The sequence below is a fragment of the Xenopus laevis genome, chromosome 7L, assembly GCF_017654675.1.
Source record: "Xenopus laevis strain J_2021 chromosome 7L, Xenopus_laevis_v10.1, whole genome shotgun sequence".
Lineage (NCBI taxonomy): Eukaryota > Metazoa > Chordata > Amphibia > Anura > Pipidae > Xenopus > Xenopus laevis.
In genome coordinates, this window is record NC_054383.1 from 133,442,191 (window position 1) to 133,456,417 (window position 14,227).

General features: G+C 41.6%; 1 protein-coding gene across 1 annotated transcript; it reads left to right on the forward strand.

Moving 5' to 3' along the window:
- Positions 1 to 7,258: 7,258 nt before the first annotated feature.
- On the forward strand, positions 7,259 to 11,962 carry LOC108696903 (urokinase plasminogen activator surface receptor). Its single transcript, XM_018226612.2, has 5 exons — positions 7,259 to 7,439; positions 7,522 to 7,638; positions 9,376 to 9,519; positions 10,458 to 10,607; positions 11,267 to 11,962. Exons 1-5 carry the CDS (start codon positions 7,388 to 7,390, stop codon positions 11,377 to 11,379), a joined length of 576 nt encoding a protein of 191 aa, XP_018082101.1. The 5' UTR covers positions 7,259 to 7,387; the 3' UTR covers positions 11,380 to 11,962.
- The last annotated feature ends 2,265 nt before the right edge of the window (positions 11,963 to 14,227 follow it).

The following is a 14,227-nucleotide window of genomic DNA, read 5'->3' on the forward strand; positions in this document are numbered from 1 at the left end:
AATTTTTCGTGGAAAAAAAACCTATTTTTTTTTTTTAGATTTATTATACACCGATGCTGCTAAAAGTCTGAATCTGAAAAATCCGCCATCTCAAGCCTCAAGGTCATGTAGCAGTCAATGGACTGTGGTCTGTGCTGGTTTTCGTCTGACAATCTGAAAAAAGTTGCACAATTTGAGCATCAAATTGAGAGAGAGTTGCACAAATCTAGCATCAAATTGGAAAAGTTACACAAATCAATTTTACGTACGATCCTTTATTTCTAAAAGACCAGGTCCCGTATGTTCTGGATAACAGGTCCCATACCTGTGCTCTATTATACACAAGGTGTATTTTATAAAGTAGAAGAAGACCCAAAACCATTGCTCTAAGTTTAGGTGATAACACAGTCGTTCAGAGAATATGAAGATGGCACCATATGTTGTAATGAGGCAGATGTTTAGTCCCTTCTATTTATATAAAAGGTGAGGTTCTGAACTCTTGCTGTGATTATCATCTATGTTTGCCAATACAGAGATCACCTTAACACTACTTGTCTCACTTGTTCCATATCAAAGGTTTTATTCCATAGATTATATAGTGAGACTTACACTCAATATATTGATTAAACTTTCCTCGCAGTGTTGAAGGACAAGGGAGTTCCCCTGAGTTGAGATACCGACAGGTGACACAGCTGGAAATTCTGCATTTATTCTTGTCTTTATGACCCGACCAAGAAGGTTTATTGACAAAGCTTCCACTGATCAAGCTGGGACTCTTGCTTCATTTTCTGGTCTTCTGGGTCACAAGCCAAACACAAATCAGGGTCAATAGACCTCAATATTGCTACATTTTACTTAATAATCTTTGATGAGCTGTAATTGGTTATACAGGGGAACCCCTGATCTGATTTTTATCAGGACATAAGTATATGGAGTGCTAATAATCTGTGTACCCCTTAAAAGGACTGTGAAATCAAGAAAACTGATGTGTGATGAATGATCACTGTAGTTTTTAGTTATTCATTAATAGTACAAACGTCAAAAGTGCTGGGCCAAATAGTGACCAGGTCTTCTTCACATCGACTGCAGAACTGCATGTGAAAAGAATTCTTTGTTTCTCTCACCCCATATGGAAGTTGCCAAAAAAAAAAAGAATAAACTTGCCCCCATATCCGTGCCACGTTTCTTTAAGATTTTTTTCAGGATGGCATGGAACAAACAAGGTTCATCATTTGTAAACCAGGAGTAAGGAGTTTTCCATTCCAAATCAGATTAATAAGGTGACCATTATCGTTCACTGAATTGCTTCACTAATTCTTGCAAATGGAAGTCTTCTAGATCTGAAAGAGTTTCCCCCAATACTTGGCACTCTAGGGACAACCGGAGTGTGACCATTGGGTGGTTTCTTCTTGTTTATCTCCTAGTCTTCTTGATTGGGAGGTCTCCTGAGTAAATCCCTTTCTCCCTCTTTGAAGGGTTTATCCTTCTCCTGAATACTTCATTTATTCCCTTGTTCCTGTCCTCTCCAGTAGAGACCTCTATGTCTCATATGTCTCTGAGTTGATCTAAAGCAGGGATCCCCAACCTTTTGAACCCATGAGCAACATTCAGATGTTAAAGGAGTTGGGGAGCAACACAAGCATGATGTTCTTGGGGTGCCAAATAAGGGCTGTGATTGGCCATTTAATATCCCCTATGTGGATTATCAACCTACATCGAGGCTCTGTTTGGCAGTACACCTGTTTTTTATACAACCAAAACTTGCCTCCAAGCCTGGAATTCAAAAATAAGCACCTGCTTTGAGGCCACTGAGAGCAACATCCAAGGGGTTGGAGAGCAACCTGTTGCTCACGAGCTACTGGTTGGGGACCACTGATCTAAAGAGAGAAGAAGACAAGCTGGCGGCAGTTCCCATATCTAAATATCAAGATCGAGTTCTGGGGTGTATTTTTATTATACTGACCATCATGAATCAGGACCAGTTGTAGTAGTGTAAGGAACTTACCCTGGTGGTCTAGCGGCAGCGGGGTCCTCGGCGTGGACGCCCGTCACGTTGCTCGCTGCTCCATGCCGGTTCCTCTAGGGCGCGCGCGCCGTGCGCGTTATTTAAAGGCGCAGTCGCGCTGGCGTCATCATCAATTGGCGCGAAAATTCTAAGGTATATAAAGCCCATTTAGATTACAGGACCTTGCCCATTGTTAGGTTCAATTAGTTTGTTCCTGGGTGTTTGTTCTGTGAGATTCCTGTTTGATCTACTGTGTTTGACCCTTGCCTGCCAGCTTACTACTCTGATCTCTCCAATCCTGACCTTGCCTGCTTTCCGACTATTCTACGATCTCTAATCCTGATTCTGGCCTGTCTGACTATTCTAACTGCTTGTGCTGGCCCGGCCTGCCTGTTCCTGGTGGCTTCCTATCTTCCAGCATCCTTGTAAAACAGTCGTGCCCCATTGCCTGCCAGAACTTATGCCTTGCACCTCTCGTTAAGTCCAGGTAGCATCTGAGTAGCCGAGGGCTCCTCCCGAGGCCAAAGGTGGTCACTTAACTGGTGAAGTACGAGCTGAGATACACAGAAAATCAGGTCTGCACACTCAAAAAAACATTTTTGACTCAGGTGGTAAAATTTGAAATATGCTTTACTAGTAAAAGAACAACATAGCAGCAGCTTAAGTTTCACAGAAAACAAAAAACATTACACATGATAATGATATACATACCACCCTCAAGTACAGAAAAAGGCAGACAAGAAATTACAAGTAGCGGATACACCTGCCAAGATGAGAATAACCCCAACGTTTCGGCAAAATAGCCTTTGTCAAGGGGATTCTGAAGTACGAGCTGAGACCAGGGTGCTTGGCATCTGTTCTGGTGTAGGGTGCCGACCGTGACAAGTAGTGGTCCTCTGTCATGATCACTACTTCCTTGCCTACCACTATTGAGGGGCAAACCTTTGTGGTTCAAAAATGTTAATATACGGTATATTGGTATTGATAATGATTAGAACTGCTGTCTCTCTCACTCACCCAACTCATCCATTACCCAGGTGCCTCAGCTTCTGATTACAGATTCAACCACATCATTGCAGCACTGGACCCTTCCATTCTCAAAAGAAATAAGGACATGCCCCTCATACACCATCAACTTTAGATAAATGGGTGATCTGCTAAAGGTACATTTATAGACACTAGCAGGTTACCCATATAATGGTGCATAAGGGTGGAATTTTGGCAGGGGCACCCATTAATTAATATTATAAATGGCACCCTTTAAAAGTCCATTGTGCAGCAACAGTCGCACCCATTCGCTTATAGAGGAGAAAATAGTGAAATCCACCAACCACAGGACTTAATATTATTATGTAAGAAACTCATCTAATAGGGGTATAGAGAAACCCTGGAGAGGGAATATCCCCAAAAAATATTATAACATATACAGAGCGCAGGGTAACGGAAAAAACAGACAAGGAATTCTGCATGAGTTGAGGAACATTATTCTAAGGGGCAGATTCACTAAAGGGCGAAGTGGCCGCCGCTAGCGACAATTTGCCAGAAATCTCACCCGCAGGGACATCGCCATTTCACTAACAGGCTTAGAGGACAATTCGCTAGTGAATGAGACCGTCACTAGAGTTCATTCGCATCCTATCGCCAGCCAATTTTTAGCTCTGGCGAATGGTTGTTACTCCGCAAATTCACTAAGATGCAAATTTTACAGAATGTTACCTCTTTAGCCAGAGTTTAATTCGCAGCCTCAAACCAGGTGAACTGATATGATATGATATGTCCAGGACATTAGAGGATCTTTTGTCTTTATTTTGCTTCCTTGGACATGTGTAATAATAAGTGGCCACTTCAAGCATTTGCACCAACATCTCTAATAAAGACGTATATATGACCTATATGTACCCGCCCTATTCAAATTGACCTAAGCGTAAGAGTAGTAACAAAGTTTCTCTAGGCAGAAATGAACGCTAGGCAAACTGCGCTATGAAATGCTCGCACTGACCATGTAACGCAGTCAAATTCGCCAGTGTTCGGCTGCAACTTTGCATTTTAGTAAATTAGAGTAATGGTAATGAATTTGCACCTGACGAAGTAGCGCGAAGTGTTACGAAGCCGCCACTGACGAAAATTTGTCCTTTAGTGAATTTGCCCCTTAGTATTTGGCTTCATACGTTTCAATATTGGACATAATATTCTAGAAAATGTTCCGGAATCCTCTCCTTTAGTAACCTGCTCAATCGCCCCATGTCTTGTTGACTATAAGGAATAGAGGAGATTAACAAGATCATTTAGTCGATATATTGATTTATTGTGTAAATGTTCCATGGAGGAGAAGGTGTTCCCCGTGTTGATGTACTGACAGGTGACACATCTAGGAGCCCCACATGTATATTTACCTTTATGGCCCAACCAAATACATTTATCAGAAATACTGATTAATCACTGATCGTGCCGGGAGATGAAGGCTTCTCATTGGATCTCACTGTGGCAAACAAAAGGTATTTTATCCTAATGTACAAGTAATGGGTATTGATACAAACAGGGGCACATTGATTTTATTTCTGAGAGTCAAAGTCCCTATTTCTCTGGCCCGGCCAAAACCCTTTACTAAAGCCCTATCTATTAGAGTCCTGTGCTGAACCAATTTTTGATACCCGGATCCGACCCAAACCCACAGCCCGCGACCCCGACTGCAACCTGCATATTTACCCGCTTGGATCCCTGACGCGCAACTGCCTTATCTGCAAACCCTTTCCGCAACCCGCCAACTACCGCTAAACAAGAAGTGATGTTGTTGCAAATCATCAGAAGTGGGCAAGGACAGAAAAAACTTTTTTAAAAATGTTATGAGTAAAATATACATAATATAACATAATTTTTTTTTTAGACCTACAACCTGACCCGAAACTCACAGACCTGCAACCCGCAGACCTGCATCTATACCTGCACCAGAACCTGCACCCCACAGGGCACCCACTTTTTTTCCCAACCTGATCTGCTGCAGGACTGCTCCAAGTCCAGGCCCCAAACTTTGCCTCCCCTTAGAGGGGTCCTACCTTTCCCCACTTAATGGCAGCCCTGTGTCTCAGCAAAGAAATGGAGAACTACTCACACGAAAGGGACCCACGTCCCGAACTGTTCCCACGTGGCCGGGTGCTCTGTCTGCAGCGTCCCAGCTGCAGAGAATAAAGGACCAATAAAAGACGGCACTCCGGTTAAAAGTTGTACATGGCCTACGTGCAGGATTCTGCAATAAACCTGCCTTTTAACCGGAGTGCCGTCCTTTATTGTTTCTGTAAAGAAATGGAGAACTGTGCGCCGAACACAGATGAGTTAAACATACAGATAGTGATACAGATACAAGGGATCATTTATATGACAACTAGACAAAAAGGCAAAGAGTGAATATTAACTCAAGTACCTTTAATAAATGCAGTTTAATACTCAACTGATCGCAGGAAATCTGCGCTTCAGGACAAAAATGACCCCCTGTAATGTCATATGGAGGGATGTAAGGAAAAATCGTAAGTGATGTTTAAAATGGCGTTTTTGCGAGTGTTTAGTGCTGCTTGCAATGTAAAATCATTTGCTGGTGAATATTATATATATACAGTATAAGCAAAGGCTAATGTTAAAAACTGATCTGGAGATTCATTAAATACTTTGTCGCAAAATACGCTTTGCGATTGCAAAATTTTATTACATACACTGCGAGCGTTCACAAAAGCCATTTTGTCTCAAACTTTGCGAGAAAGTCGTTGAGCTCTGCAAAAAGTACACAAACTTGGTCGCTAATGTTCCCAATGGATTTTGTAAATGTTTTTGGCACTTATGAAACTGATTACATTCCCCCAATTATCTCTAGTCCAGCGTATTATTAGCCACAGAAACCCTTCAGTCAGGGCATGTTTAGCTTCACAAAGCTTTCATTGCTGGGACATGGGCTACTGTATGAAAATGGATTTCATCTTTAAATGCAAATAATTATTATTCCTTCAAAAACAAAATTTGCCGAAGGCAGTGAGTGAGGGGCACCCCAGCATGGGGCACGGGAGTGTGTCTGATGGTCAGCACACGTCTGTATAATTATGATACTGATTCTTCTATATAGACCGGCCTCCAATATGTGGCTTTCCCTACACTGCATTTGTTTTGCTCTAAAACCTGCTGAAGTGTTTTGCCCCTTACCATTGTCTTATTCCTGTCTCCATGACCATTTGGTCTTCATGATGAAGATGATTAATTGCTGCCTGCCCTGACCTTTTGGGTGGAAAGAAACGATTGCTGACTGCCCTGACACTTTGTCTTGCCTACCTTGCTCCATTGGGTGGAAACAGAATATTGCTGCCTGCCCTGACCCTTTGGGTGGAGACATAAGATTGCTGCTTGCCGTAATCCCTTGGGTGGAGATAAATTATTGTTGCCTGCCCTGACCCTTGGGGTGTAGACAGATTATTGCTGCCTTCCATGACTCTTGGGTGGAAACAGATGAATGCTGCCTGTCCTGACCCTTTGGGTGGCGACATAAGATTGATACCTGTCCTGATCCTTTGGGTGGATAAAGATGATTGCTGCCATCCCTGACCCTTTGGGTGGAGACATAACACTGCTGCCTGCCCTGATCCTTTGGGTGGATACAGATGATTGCTGCCATCCCTGACCCTTTGGGTGGAGACATAACACTGCTGCCTGCCCTGATTCTTTGAGTGGAGACAGATGATTGCTGCCATCCCTGACCCTTTGAGGGTAAACAGATAATTGCTTCCATCCCTGACCCTTTGGGCAGAGACAGATGATTGTTGCCTGCTCTGACCCTTGGGGTAGAAACAGATAATTGCTGTCTGCCCTGCCTGAGCCTTTGGGTGGAGACATAATTGCTGCCTGCCCTGACCCTTTGGGTCGAGACAGATGATTGAAAGTTAGTCTCTATGCAGGGTCTTACCAAGCCAGTGAGTTACACAGAATTCCACTGGATCTTATGAAAGCCGTAATAATTTTTAGGTATAAATACAACTGAACATCTATCATGACAGCTCACAAATACAACCAGGGAAAGAATGTTTTGTGTTTTATTACTGTACCACCCTTTGATGAAAATTGAATGGACACTGCATGTCATATGTCTAAATTCATTACCATTTAGCATATTTTGAAATATACTGAATTAGCCAGTGAAATAAAGATGGAAAAAATGGTAGTTACTCATTAATGGCACCAGAATGCGTGGGATATTGATTTATTTACATTGATTTATTATCAGTGTAGGTGAGGTAAAGGCCAAACTTAGATATAATTGATTTCTCATGGTCACGCCCCCATCCCACTAGCAATAAATAGGAAAGTGTCGCCCTGTCAGATACAACTTCAATATCAGTCTCTGCGGCTCCTGTGCAACTACAACTCACAATGAGATCTGCTGTGGGATTCCTGTGCCTGCTCTCAGCTCTTGTATCCACAGGTAAGTGTCCTCCTCATATTATTATATTATAACCTGAGCTGACCCTAATCTCTGATAACTATTGTACTTTGTTCTTTTACAGGTTATTCTCTGTCCTGTATAGAATGTTCTGCTTACAATTCAGCCTCTTGCTCAGGTCCTAGTGTCCCATGTGCATCCGGTCTTTGTGCTTCTTCATTCATCCAAGAATCCAGTCCAGGTATTTTCTATAATTCAACTTTTCTACATTCTGGGCTAGATATATAGATTAATGGTGATTATTATTATTATTATTATTATTATTATAATTTCCCACTGCAAAGTATAAGGAAAATAGAAGTCACTGAGGGGTTGTTCTGTGACCATATAAAGACACAAGGCTGCAGGCTGAGTTATACAGGGAACTCTGAGTATCACTCATGTATTATAAGGGATAATGTACCCCCTACTGTAAATGATAAGGATATTAGAAGTCACTGAGGGGTTGTTCTGTGACCATATAAAGGCACAAGGCTGCAGGCTGAGTTATACAGGGAACTCTGAGTATCACTCATGTATTATAAGGGATAATGTACCCCCTACTGTAAATGATAAGGATATTAGAAGTCACTGAGGGATTGTTCTGTGACCATATAAAGGCACAAGGCTGCAGGCTGAGTTATACAGGGAACTCTGAGTATCACTCATGTATTATAAGGGATAATATACCCCCTACTGTAAATGATAAGGATATTAGAAGTCACTGAGGGATTGTTCTGTGACCATATAAAGGCACAAGGCTGCAGGCTGAGTTATACAGGGAACTCTGAGTATCACTCATGTATTATAAGGGATAATGTACCCCCTACTGTAAATGATAAGGATATTAGAAGTCACTGAGGGATTGTTCTGTGACCATATAAAGGCACAAGGCTGCAGGCTGAGTTATACAGGGAACTCTGAGTATCACTCATGTATTATAAGGGATAATGTACCCCCTACTGTAAATGATAAGGATATTAGAAGTCACTGAGGGGTTGTTCTGTGACCATATAAAGACACAAGGCTGCAGGCTGAGTTATACAGGGAACTCTGAGTATCACTCATGTATTATAAGGGATAATGTACCCCCTACTGTAAATGATAAGGATATTAGAAGTCACTGAGGGGTTGTTCTGTGACCATATAAAGACACAAGGCTGCAGGCTGAGTTATACAGGGAACTCTGAGTATCACTCATGTATTATAAGGGATAATGTACCCCCTACTGTAGATGATAAGGATATTAGAAGTCACTGAGGGGTTGTTCTGTGACCATATAAAGGCACAAGGCTGCAGGCTGAGTTATACAGGGAATTCTGAGTATCACTCATGTATTATAAGGAATAATGTACCCCCTACTATAAATGATAAGGATATTAGAAGTCACTGAGGGGTTGTTCTGTGACCATATAAAGGCACAAGGCTGCAGGCTGAGTTATACAGGAACTCTGAGTATCACTCATGTATTATAAGGGATAATTTGGCTTTAACTTTGTAAGAATATATACAGTATATATATATAATATGTAGCTTAATGTACTCCTAACTGTAATTATAAGAATATTAGAAGTCATCAATGAGTCTTTTGTCCTGATACAGGTATGAGGCTGTAGACTGAGTTGCCCAAATCTTGTAGAACAATAACCCCCCCAATAAATAACATAGGGACCTGATAATGAATTGACCAATACTGAATAATTGTATAAATCTGTAGCTCTTCTATTCGCTTAATGGCTGGACAAACTGATTCATTAGAATAACAGTGATTAAGGGACACAGGTACAGGACGGGAATATTAATATTGACAATAATTTATATAAACATCTGCACTGAGTTTATAAAGGGATTCAATGTCACAAATGATCAGTATGTGGCAGAGAATACTGATAAAGCATGAACAGATATTCCGATATAATAATGTATGTGTTGTTCCTAGTTGGAAGCATTATGCAGATTAAGAGATTTTGTGCGGCTAAAACACAATGCGGTGAGACTGGCAGCGCCACCTATGGGTATGTCCGGAGACACATGATTAACAGCTGCTGCGACACTGACGACTGCACCCCAGAGGTACCCAAATGTAAGTCTCTGTTTGGCCTCACCCCTTATAAACAACTTCCCATTGGCAGACAAAATATTTCTGTACAATATGATTTTATTATATACATATATCCACTTTTATCTATTGTATTAATCGCAGTTGCACCATTCTGCCACTTGGTGGCGTTAGTACTGAACACTGTAGTGATGTGCAGACGGGTCCGATACTCGTAGTTTACCCATGAGTCAGAGAGTTTGGTGTGACTTCCACATGTAATTTACAGGTCGCAGGAGGGTTCAAATGGAGCTCTTCTTCCACTCTCCCCTCTCGCCTCCATTTATAGGTGCACTGCTATCTGCCCCCTTTTGTGATGTCAAAGATGAGCGGATCGGGCGCAGGTCTATAAATGGAGGTTCATGTCGGGCTCAGGTTAGGAATAGGCAGGTTAGGGTCAAATTTTTGTCAACCTGCAAATCACTAGAACACTGATAGATGAAGAACCACAGAGTAACAGGAATAGCAATAGTTTCAAGTTTCACCTTTAATTGTCCATCTTAAAATAATTTCACCATATCAACCTATGGAAAATTCGATCCTGCGCTTTATGCCACAAAACACGAAAAGCGTAGGATGCAATTTTCCATATGTTGATATGCTGGAATTTAAAGTGTAGGTGAGGTATTATACTCCCTTTTTTTTGGCCCGGGGAATATGCCTAGAGACACAGCTTTAGTGCAGCAGTTCTGTAGCCCTAGAGCCTGTAGAAGACTTGTCAACCCCCTGGAGGTGACTGAAAGTGGATTTTGGTCAAGCCCTGGAATTCCCCCCTCATGCCCAATTATACCATGGCTATACCCACCATGGTGACACCATGTAACACCCCAGCCACGAAGATGCGAGGTTTTCAGCCTTAGATTTACATTATGTTCCCCAACTGTCAGTCCAATCTGCCAACTTTCTTTCTATTTCTGTTACAGTCGTGAGAGACTACAAGCCGAATGGATTCCGTTGCACCAACTGTTTCCCTCCAAACTCAGAGGAATGTGACCCGGCGAAGCGTATCGGGTGTAGCGGGGGTGAAGACAAGTGTTTCATCCATTTATTTCAGCATAATGGGATCGATACTGGTAATGTCAATATCCTTCTCTTTTCCCATTAGCTCATCTTCAAGCCATTTCCACTTCACTAAACAATATCTCCAATAATTGTAGGGGAAGTGTTTTTTCATTATTTTGGGGTGAGGGGGGTCATCAATTGAATTTCAGAGAAGGTGAGCAAAGAAATATACTCTTGTTCCATTGTGAAGTGATACATTCTGGGACTTGAAGGCCCTTTCCAGAGAGTCTGTTCACCACCCACCATCTGCTTCTACTTACATTCCTCTCTGCAGGATTTCACCACACCTCTTGCCTGTCCCAGCCCCACCCCCATTTGCCCCTTCCCTGTAGAATGTAATGCAGAAAGTCTTCCCACCAATGGCACCCCTCCCCCTCATGCCTCATTGGCTTAATTGACTGAGTACACCAGTCCTATTGATCTACTATCTCTGGAGAGCAGAGGAATTTCCCAGAATCCTCCAGTTCACATTGGAATAAGATGTGGGAGGAGTTAAATGACACTGCCAGCCTAAAGGGGTGGGAAAATGGTGCCTGTGAGTTCGAGTCATGTTTTCCACTCATTCTGAAGAATTGGTTATGCCTATGTATTTATTTTTGGCTAGATCATATAGTATTTGTGCATCTTTGTTTTAAATAACTGACTGAGGTTCATATTTGTCTCTTTACAGAATTTGCTTTCAGGATTGGAGGTTGTGCCACTGAATCCATGTGCCAGCCTGATAAGTTCAGTGAGTACAGCTATGAAGAGGTCTCTACCACCTGCACCCAGGCAACCCAGTGACTCCCGTAGCCGTATGGAGTTTGGAGGAGCTTTTTCTATGGGGCGTCTAACCTCCCTGCCAAAAATAATCCTTATTGATTCATTGAATTATTATTTCTTTTGCTAAATCTCTAATTGCAGGACACCAGGAAAGGCACCAATCATATCTTATTGTAGTACAAGTAAAGGACATATTATCCACAGAAATTGCTCTAAAATCTGGCAGTGCTATTTACTGTTTGGAAGCACCTGATTGGATGTTATGGGTCATATTAAGGCAGTTGGGAGACAACTCACGATCTCACTATAAAGTTGTCTGATGTCACAGAGACCCGTTGCCTACACGTTGCATAAGGTTCCTACAGCAATTACTTGGTGGGGAATTAGCCAATAAGAATGAAGTTTGAAAATGATCAACTGTCCAGGACTCACATATAAAGTCGTAGCAACAGTCCTAGTCATGTGTATCAGACTGGATATGAAATCTCTAATTGTGCCTTTCCTTGTGTCCCATTTTTCTTTTTTTGTAACCTAATATGTAAAATGCGCTACTACCTAAACATAATAAGCAGAAGTAAAATAAAATTGAAATTTTTAAGCAGAATAGTGTTTCTTATTTTGGAGTTTGTTGCCCAGTACAACTTGAATGAATAAAATGGGAATAAAATGAGGGGTTTATCGCACATTCTTAAGTGGTTCCCTTAAGTTCCCATTTTTGGTTACTAGTGAGTAGATTCATACTAGAAATCCCCCTAATAATGGAAGTTGTACCAGAGGGATAAGATTGCCCTGAAGATAAAGGAAGAGGGGGCAGGTGTAAGGCTGATCTATGGCCATCTTTATTTATGGGCAGTCAGGATAGATTTAGTATGTGGAGCTCATCTAAGATGACCTGAGTTAGAAATAAACCAGCTAGCCGATCAGCTTCACTTCCACTGAGGTAAACACGAGCATACGGGCACTCCAACCAGTATAAGATCAACAGCAACAAGGCCAGAATAGTGAGACCCGTACAAATGGCTTCTGTCAGGCTTTCAGCAACCCTTTAGTGTGTGTTGGATGGGTATGACATCCTTGTAGGTCAGGAGAGCCCTAAAGAAGGGATTGTTTGGACATGATAAGGAGGTAGTCTTTTGGCTATGTAGTCACAATGCTTTAGGTGATATCCTTGCAGCGTTTGTATCAATCAGTATCAGCTCTCAGACAGGGTGCCTGACTCCGCCAAGTCAGGAAATCTCATAGATCAATGAATAAAGCTTACCCTGGAGAACCTTCAAACAATAGTTTTGTTTATTTCAATATACACAACATGTTTCGAGTCCAAGGACTCTTCATCAGGTGCTAAGCACCTGATGAAGAGTCCTTGGACTCGAAACATGTTGTGTATATTGAAATAAACAAAACTATTGTTTGAAGGTTCTCCAGGGTAAGCTTTATTTATTGATCTTTTGGCTATGGAATACCAGGAGGGAGAGCTCCCTGTCCAGTGGCAACAGTGCATGTGAGTCTGGAGTGATCTCTGTGTAACATCTGTAATTGAATTAGTTGGCCCAGTGGTGCCATAAAGGGGACAGAAATAAGTGCAGATCAGGGTGAGGTCAGGAGGTGGCAGTGAAGGGCACAGTGGTTGGTATGGTTTGGGCATAACTGGGTTGGACAGGATGGGTTACAACTGGAATCCTAAATGCGGCCAGTGTTGGCTAGGCTTGTAAAATACCCACCAGGTGGCAATTCTAGAAACCTAATGTGAGTAATAAGGTTCCTGAGCTCATGTTTGTGAAGATTCTCATTCATCCAGGTCTTGGTATCTCTGTACAAATAAGTCAAATCAACTCGACTTGCTGTGTTTTTCTTGAAGAACATTTGACCAGTCATCTCATTGTGTTAAACAAAGAATATTTTTATGTTCAGCTCACATCATGTTTTATTAGGAAAATAAGATGGTGTCAAAATGCACTCTTCTTTGAACCCATTTTGGAGCACCTTCAATTGCAGGTGAATTTGTAAATGACCCCTTTAGTGCTATTATTTTATAATATATTGCAGTACTGATGTGCAATATGATATATATGATATTATATAACCTTATTACCCCTTCCAAAAGCTTTCCTCCCACCGGTGTCAGACTAACCGGCTTATAGTTTTGAGAGCGAGATCCCTTTTTGAATAATGACACTACATTAACAATGTCTAAATTGATTGGCACCATGTCAGATATCCGTTGCTACATTAGAATTATGTATTATTAATAATAAGAAAAACCTTGTTTCCTCAAACAAAAATCACTGCCTATAGTCTGCCAACCAATCTGCATCTGGCACCTGGTGGTAACCCAAATGCTGGGTAAAATCAGCCTAATCTGATCATTTCACCTCAGGACCAACAGTACCAACATAATGGTGACCTACTGAGACTTGTTGGACCAAAATGTGCCCAGATATTGGCTGGACAAGCTGTTGGATTGCCTCCATACACAGGCCATCAAATTACCCAATCTTCCTCTGACAATTCATGTTCATTTCTATTACTTTAAGATGTCACAGGTATCTGAAATCTTTTGACACACTTGCTTAAAGGGAACATTCTTAGATTAGAAATCAGCATGTTGGGACTAATAGGCAGTAGAAGTCTACAGGGAAATTGATTTTTGCAGTTGGTCTTTGTTTTTATTGCGTGCATGTGTGTGTTTTGTCATTCTATATTATTGTGTTATCATGAATATTTATGAGTCCCTGCACAGGAGCTTGGCTATTTATGTGTCAGTATGTAAGTCAAACAACAGCCAGGGTGCTAGGTGGCTCATGGATAGCAGCTGAAAGACAAAAGTATAGATAAAGATATGAACAAACTCTAGTGATTACAATTATAT